The sequence below is a fragment of the Plecotus auritus genome, assembly GCF_963455305.1.
Source record: "Plecotus auritus genome assembly, chromosome: 12".
In the NCBI taxonomy this organism is placed as follows: Eukaryota; Metazoa; Chordata; class Mammalia; order Chiroptera; family Vespertilionidae; genus Plecotus; species Plecotus auritus.
This window is the reverse complement of record NC_137778.1, coordinates 31,210,097-31,217,822: the sequence shown is the minus strand read 5'-3', so window position 1 is coordinate 31,217,822 and position 7,726 is coordinate 31,210,097. Positions and strand designations below refer to the sequence as shown.

The window sequence follows — 7,726 nt, the reverse complement described above, 5'->3', positions numbered from 1 at the left end:
ACCAGATTATCTTAGGGAATCTTAATTTTGTTTGATTAGCACCCAGAAGTCTTACAACCTTCAAAAGTGAGAAGGCAGCCCTGGCCAGTGTGGCTGGGTTGGGCGTCATCCTGTGCACCAAGCGATTACCATTTGGATTCCAGGTCAGGAGCACTTGTCGGGTTGAGGGCTCACTCCTGGGGGTGGAGGGAGTGCAGGAGGCAGCTGATGGAAGCGATGCTTTCACTTCAATGTTTCTCTCTCTCGGTTCCTCTCTCTAAAAGTCAACTAACTATGGTTTTAAAAAAAAAAACTTGTTCTTTAAAAACTAATGGAGCGCCCTAGCTAGTTTGGCTCAGTGGATAGAGCCTCAGCCTGCAGACTGAAGGGTCCCAGGTTGGATTCCGGTCAAGGGCACATGCCTGGGTTGCAGGCTGGATTCCCAGTTAGGGGTGGGCAGGAGGCAGCCAATCAATGATTCTCTCTCATCACTGATGTTTCTATCTCTCTCCCCTTCTCCCTTCCTCTCTGAAATCAATAAAAATATTTTTTTAAAAAACGACCAATGGAGCTCATTTGCCGATATGCAAAATAACTACAGGTGCCCCCCAGTGCCCTCATTTACCCATATTATCTAAGACTGCTGTGCCCCATCCAAGGCAGAACTGCCTCGTCCTCTCCTCAATCTGGCTAAGATTCTGGTGTGGAAAAAAATCTCCCGCACAAAAGCAACGGCAGGGCAGCCCTTCTGAGCAGGTCATGTCCACACAGAGAGGAAGCACGAGACCCCCGACCTACGTGCCGGGGCCGCCGTTACGTAACCGGTGGGGGGAGGGGAGTTCCACGAGCCGGAAGGCCCCGCTCCTCCTGACTCGCCGGTTCGTTGGGGCGCAACTCTCCGGAAGCTTCCGCCCCTCTCGCCTTTTATGGGAAGGGTTTTTTCTTTATTGGACGCCACAGCGTCACACCGGCCCTAAAACCCTGTAGAGGGAACGCCTCTCTCACTCCTTACTTCCGCTTCCTTCAAGTAAGGAGTCGGTGCCTTCCCCTTTTTTCTCAGCCAAGCGACGGCGGCGTAGGCTTGAGATGTTTGGCCTCAAGAGAAACGCAGTAATCGGACTCAACCTCTACTGTGGGGGGGCCAAGTTGGGGGCCGGCGGCGGCGGCGACGCCTCGCCTTCGGGAAAAGGGCTTCTGACTGCGGGGAAGGAGGCCGCGGCCCGGCGAGAGGCAGGGGGAGGGGAAGCGGGCCCGGTGATTGGCGGGAGCGCCGGCGCGAGCCCCCCGGCCACTCTGGCGCCGGATGCCCGGAGGGTCGCGCGGCCCTCGCCCATTGGCGCCGAGGGTCCCGACGTCACCGCGACCCCCGCGAGGCGGCTGTTCGCGCCCGTCGGCCGCGCGTCGCTGCCTGAGGAGATGGAAGCCGCGGCCGCCGACGCCATCATGTCGCCGGAAGAGGAGCTGGACGGGTACGAGCCGGAGCCTCTCGGGAAGCGGCCGGCTGTCCTGCCCTTGCTGGAGCTGGTCGGGGAGGCCAGCAATGGCCCCGGTGCGGGTGGCTCACTGCCCTCCACGCCGCCCCCAGCAGAGGAGGAGGAGGAGGACGAGTTGTTCCGGCAGTCGCTGGAGATTATCTCTCGGTACCTTAGGGAACAGGCGACCGGCGCCAAGGACGCGAAGCCCATGGGCGGGTCTGCGGCCTCCAGCCGGAAGGCATTAGAGACCCTTCGGCGGGTCGGGGACGGCGTGCAGCGAAACCACGAGATGGCCTTCCAAGGTAAGAGGGCTAGTCGCGGAGGCTGCGCTCTCTTTTGTCAGCGTTCGCTGGACTCACAGTGGGTGGAAACCAAAACGAGTCAGTGTTGAAACGGCTCTCATCCTATTTCCGAAACCAGAATATTCTGGACATGAGTCATTGTTTCCGCCTACTCGATTCTTTGGGAATAGCTCTGTTCAAAGGCCGGAAAGGGTGGGATGTCAATTTTCCACTGGGGTCGCCGGCGTGCTGCGGAGCCCAAATAGCGACTTCCCCCTCCGTGGGTGGGCTGCGGGCCGCGCTCCGGCTTAGACAAAGGCGGCCGTGAGAACCCGCGTGCTTTTCTCCTCTCAGGTATGCTTCGGAAGCTGGACATCAAAAACGAGGACGACGTCAAGTCTTTGTCTCGCGTGATGGTTCATGTTTTTAGTGACGGAGTAACAAACTGGGGCAGGATTGTGACTCTCATTTCTTTTGGTGCCTTTGTGGCCAAACACTTGAAAAGCATAAACCAAGAAAGCTGCATTGACCCATTAGCAGAAAGCATCACAGATGTTCTCGTAAGGACGAAACGAGACTGGCTAGTGAAACAAAGAGGCTGGGTAAGTTTGTTTTAAGGTTCTAGAGGGGACTTGGGGTGGAATTGGAACCGGAGGGGTTTTATAGAGAAGGTGGGGATAGCTAAAGGTTTTTACGATGCACAACTCAAGTTTTCACGCTCTAACTTGTGGACCTCCGGTTGCTTGATGTTGATGTGAATAGAGAGTCCATAGAGATAGTGGTATGACTGTCTTTAATTTGTTGCGTCAAAAATCCTGGTTTCCTGTAGGCTATTTTACTGGGTACTGAATCTTGCTTTTGTTATTTTGTAATTCAGTTGGATACTCGTAACACCAGTGGATTCAAATTATGAAGCAGTGTTACCTGGCAACTTAATCACCTGGGGATAGTAAAATACATTCCTTGCTGCACACCCACCCTCATTTTAAGTGAATGTCTCTTTTGCAAGCTGGGGGATAAATAATGGTTCATAGTTTCATGGAGACGGGGCTTAGATGTTTCAATTTGCCTTTTATTTGTATGTCAGTTGAAAAACCCCATACTTGAAAATGTGCTTTTCTTTTTGTTTTCTAGGATGGGTTTGTGGAATTCTTCCATGTAGAGGACCTAGAAGGCGGCATCAGAAATGTGCTGCTGGCTTTTGCAGGTGTTGCTGGAGTAGGAGCTGGTTTGGCATATCTAATAAGATAGCCTTTTAAGTGAAAGAACTGACTCTTAACCAACCAACTCCAGGCACCAGATCCACAACCATCTGCTGTGAAACCAGTGTATTTATGAAGTTGGACTTCAAAGCTGTCCAGGCTGTAACCTCCAAGCAACGTAGAAAAACAAGTGGCAAGAGGATTATGGCTAACAGGAATAAATTTCATGGAAAAAGTAGTCCCCATTGAAGAGTCACTGTCTCTAAAAGAAGCAAAGTTAAGTTTCAGCAACCTGCAAACTTTGGGAGGCCCTGAAGGAGGACTTTTAGATTTAGTGAAGATGGTAGGGTGGAGAGACTTGCTATCCTTGCCTAGAACAGGAGAGTGGCCAGTAGCCAGGCTAGTCATATAGAGTTCATTAAATATGCCCATTAATTTCTATAGTGTTAAAAGAGAAGCACTAACAATGCCAGTGAACTGTAAAGTGGATTTAAGCTACAACAGAAATATGACTAGAAGCCTCAGTACTGTACAACAGAGTGTGAAGGGAAGCTTTTTCCTCTGTATAATTGGCTTTCCCAAGTATGCTTCTTGAAGAATAGAAAGTCCAAGTGCTCAGGACTTTATACCTGTTCTACTTTGACATGGTTTGAGTGGTTTAGTTCGTTAGCCTTGTAATGGCCAGGAATACTTGACTTAAGGCTCAATAATTGTAGTTACAAATGTGGATTATCCTCAATTTTTAAGATAAAAACAACTTGTAAATGTGTTTGTCTGTAAAAATTGTATATATTTTTACAGAAAGTCTATTTCTTTGAAATGTAAATGCACAAGAGTAGAATTTCCATTAGTTTTTTCATACCCTTTTGAAATTTACAATTTCTATAGTTAGGAACCTATTTCTTACAGCTTTTCTATCCTAAACTTTGTCCTGGTCAATTCTAGATTGTATACAGAACCAGTTGATGTAATTGTATGCAACCTGGTTGTGATGGAACAATTCTGATTCATAACTATGCAGGCTTTAATTTTCCTATCAGATTTTGGTAAGTATTCCTTATAGGGCTTTTTTTTTTTTTTTTTAATCTGGGTTGAGAAATTGGGTAATGGAAATTCTTTCACTTCGTTACATGTAGATTTTCAATAATTGAGTCAGGTTGTTTTAAGGGGGGTGGGAGATGGGGAGCAGGCCATTGATTTACAAATAATGAGCTCTGGTTGGGCAACAACTTTTGTTTTGAGTTCCTTCTGTTCGACCTAGCTTCACTGGTGAAATTTGTGTTCATGAGCTCATCTACAAAGCTTTTAAAAAGATTTTCAGCTGTTCCAAATGGGATTTACTAGCAGTATGTGTATAAAAAGATCTCATCAGGTGGATGGAGATGTTTGATCCCTTTGCTTAATAAGTTGTAAAATGATGGCTTTGAAAAGCAGGCTATAGTCTAACCATGGTGCTATTTTAGGCTGGCTTGTTAAACACGGGTCTAAGCCTAATATATAAATAAAGCAAATACTTAATTGTTTCATTTCTATTAATGATTCCCAAACTTTGTTTTAAATTTTTGCATTGGCATCCCTTCGGATTTCGGAACTTGTTCTATTGAACTTACCACTTGTTTCCTATTTTCCCTTTGAATTATTTGCTGCTTGTTCTGCTCCCTCTACAGATATTTAGATAAATTCCTACATCTTTACCCTGCCATCCCTGAACTCTAGCCTATTTAGTTTTGGGCACTAGGAGCCTAAGTAACCATCCCTATAGGAGCCCACAGACCTTTATCCTTCATGAATTTTATCCTTGGTAGTACAATGGGTTCTGTGAGGTGGGAGGAGTCCCTTTTCCTTGGACTGGTACCTTTTTGGTTTTAGCTTTTCCTACCTTTTTTGGGGGAGGGGAGGGAATTTCAAAAGTCCCCTTACAAATTTTTAGAGGGGAGAATATCTTACATGACTTTCTCTAGATTTCTTTGAATATGATCGTTTAAAATTGTAGAACTAGGTATAGAGTGCTATAAAGGCTACAAGTCAAGCTGAAGAAAGCAATGTTGGAACTAGGGTCATTTGAAAGCGTCAGCCTCAGAGCGTGATCTTTAGTCTGTGGACTCCAGATAAAAATAGGCATGAATAAAATGACTAAGAATGTAATAGGGAAGAATGCCCTGCCTGCCCATCTCCGAGCCATAAGGTCATCTAGCTAGAGCTATTTTTACCTATGTATTTATCATTCTTGATCATAAACCACTTATTTATATCATGTCTGTCTCTAAGGACCTAAAAGCACTTTATGTAGTTTTTAATTAAACTTAAGATCTGGTTAAGGTGACTAAAAGGCCTGTCTCCCCATATCCAGTTGTGGAAATGAATGCATAGATGTAAGTTGGTGGCATTTAGGGGCCCAATTTACTAGGTGTGACTGCTGAAATGAGGATCTTAGTTAATATTGTTTGTGAGAGCTTAGGGAGCCCCAAGTACTTTGGGAAAGAAAGGGTGGATGGTTTTATAGGGAGAGGAGGCACTTGTTCTAAGTGCTGACTAGCTACATACTTCAGGCAAATCCTCCCAAATGGGAAAGGAGGGAATGCTTGGAAAGATGGCTGTCTCGACAACTTCTGTCTTATGCTTCTCTCAGGGAAAAACCTTCAGTCCTCTAGTGTAACATTCTATAGGGGTGGACACCTTGGTTCTAGTTAAACAGCTGCTATTGTTAACAGCTGTACCATTGCGGTTAGGACCAACTACAAATTAAATGTGGGCTGTAAAATGTAGTGTGTTTCCCTAACTTCCTGTTTTTTTCCTGAGAAGAAAATAATAAATCTTTATTCAAATGCAAGGTGTGGTATGGGTGTTTTCTAATCTGCTGCCTGTCTTCCTTCCCCGTCTTAGGCAAGCATTTTAAGAAAGTCAGCTGAGCAAATAAGTAAAGGTGAATTAACAAACAAAAGCAGCCCCATAAAGCTAATTTGCCTTAGAGCAAAGGACAGTTCCCTTCAGAATAGTTACTTTCATTCAAATTAGAGATGTTGGATTTTTAATTAAATGTATTACTGTTGTACTTTGGAGTAGTTCCTGTACATTTTAATGCAAAAATCGTAATTTCTGTTCAGATTTTCTTCTAGTCATCAAATGCTGGTATAATTTTGAGGTCAGAGGGTTCAATCTCCCCATCTCTAGAAGAATTAGCACCCAAAGTTAAGGGTTTTAGTAAGATTCTTGGTACTAATGTTTAGTACTTTTCCCCTTTCCTCTGCCAAAAAGGTGAGAATAAGCAAGTCAGTTTTAGAAATGCTATCCTGTATTTTCTGCTAGCTTAGAGTCACCATGGAAATGTGCAAATAGGAGGTTTGCATATTGGTTTCAAGTCCTGAGCACAAAATGCTAATGTGTAAGCAGGATTCTGCTTTCCCCCATAACTACCAGACAGCAACATTTTATTGCAAAGAAAGGTTTTTGTACAAGTGCATACCCAAGGAGAGGGGTGAAGGGTGGGTAATAGGACACAAGGGCTCAAACCTTGCTTGGCCTGAGTCTAAGGAGTACTATTATTCCCAGTTATATGTTCTGACGTGAAGCCATGTCTGTGGCAATATTCCTTAGTGGAACACCCCAAAAACTTGGGTAACCAGGTACCATGAGTCACTGAGCAAGTCAAAATAATCAACACTTCCCTTCATCTGACACAACCAGACTTTCAGTTCCTGTTTTGTGACTAGAGAGCCAGCTTTTCACACTGTTTCAGAAAGTTTTCTTTAAAGAAATTGACAGGTGGGAAATTTTACAAAAATTAAAGTGGAATAACTTGTTCCAGCCAGATTCCCAGAACATGGGCCATTCCTGGGGTTCAAGATGATCAGTTGAGTCTTCATTTATCCTAGTTCTCAGTTGGCTCCACTTGTTCAGTGATTACAGAACTTTGTCTTCTTGAACCCTCCCACACTGTTCCAAGGGTTCTGGGATTCAAGATTTGAAAACTTTGTGCCTCTTTTGTTTCAAAGTTACAGTGTTCTCTTAGTTATGTGAAGCATGTGGAAAGATGAGGGTGAGGAATCTGCCTCCAGGCAGAAGTAGAAGACCCTTTCTGAGAATTCAGTGTTCTTTACTAAAGATTCTTGTGAAGTAAAAAAAAAAAAAAAATATGAGCGGCAAACTTTTGTTCCCACACTGTACCTGGTGTCTCTTAAGAGTTCCTTTCCTTACCTGATTAGAATAGTAGTTCCCGACGGTTGGGAAGTGTGTTAGGGTCGATTTTACCCCTTACAAATAACCATTTCCATAGCTTGTTTCTGCCATTGGTTTCTATATTCTTACTTTGCCTTCTCTCATTCCCTGTTCAGGGATTACCGTAGTTTATTAAAAACTAGAAGCCTAGCGCGTACCCCACCCACCCATGCCAGTCTTTGGGTGTTACGGTGTTTCGGCCACAGGCCTTTTATTAGTATAGATTCTTTAACACTGCAATGAGCTGGGACATTTAATGAGCTGTAGGCAACCAGATGTTGAGTCTCAATCCCATTACATAGCAGTGGACTGCTTATTGTGTACTATGCACTATTGGATGTGGGAATTAAAAGGGGAGTAATTCTTTAAGAAACTCAGTCAAAAAAGATAGGGAACAGTCAAAAGAAACATGACAACTAAATGCAAGGTGATCTCTGGATCCTGAATGAATAAAAAGTATAAAGGACATGGAGACAATTGGGGAAATTTTAATATGGGCAATATGTTAGATACACTGTATCAGTGTTAAGTTTTAGAGTGTGTTATATTGTAAGAGAATGTATTTTTTAGGAGA

General features: G+C 44.4%; 1 protein-coding gene across 3 annotated transcripts; it reads left to right on the top strand.

The window, feature by feature from the left end:
* The first annotated feature begins 930 nt into the window (after window positions 1–930).
* On the top strand, window positions 931–7,052 carry MCL1 (MCL1 apoptosis regulator, BCL2 family member). Of its 3 annotated transcripts, XM_080648614.1 has the most exons (4): window positions 984–1,448; window positions 1,629–1,756; window positions 2,090–2,337; window positions 2,870–7,052. In XM_080648614.1, the coding sequence occupies exons 1-4, from the start codon at window positions 1,066–1,068 to the stop codon at window positions 2,984–2,986; spliced, it is 876 nt and encodes a 291-aa protein (XP_080504740.1). In that variant the 5' UTR covers window positions 984–1,065; the 3' UTR covers window positions 2,987–7,052. The 3 variants fall into 3 exon arrangements, with proteins under 3 accessions (XP_080504739.1, XP_080504740.1, XP_080504741.1); XM_080648613.1 differs by having other exon boundaries at window positions 931–1,756; XM_080648615.1 differs by lacking the exon at window positions 2,090–2,337 and having other exon boundaries at window positions 999–1,756; window positions 2,870–5,759.
* The last annotated feature ends 674 nt before the right edge of the window (window positions 7,053–7,726 follow it).

Bases quoted from the DNA above. Each gene is read 5' to 3' on its own strand.
- MCL1 (XM_080648613.1), top strand. From the start codon at position 1,066: ATGTTTGGCCTCAAGAGAAACGCAGTAATCGGACTCAACCTCTACTGT. The intron at 1,757-2,089 runs GTAAGAGGGCTA...TTCTCCTCTCAG, and splicing joins CCACGAGATGGCCTTCCAAG to GTATGCTTCGGAAGCTGGAC. The intron at 2,338-2,869 runs GTAAGTTTGTTT...TTTGTTTTCTAG, and splicing joins TAGTGAAACAAAGAGGCTGG to GATGGGTTTGTGGAATTCTT.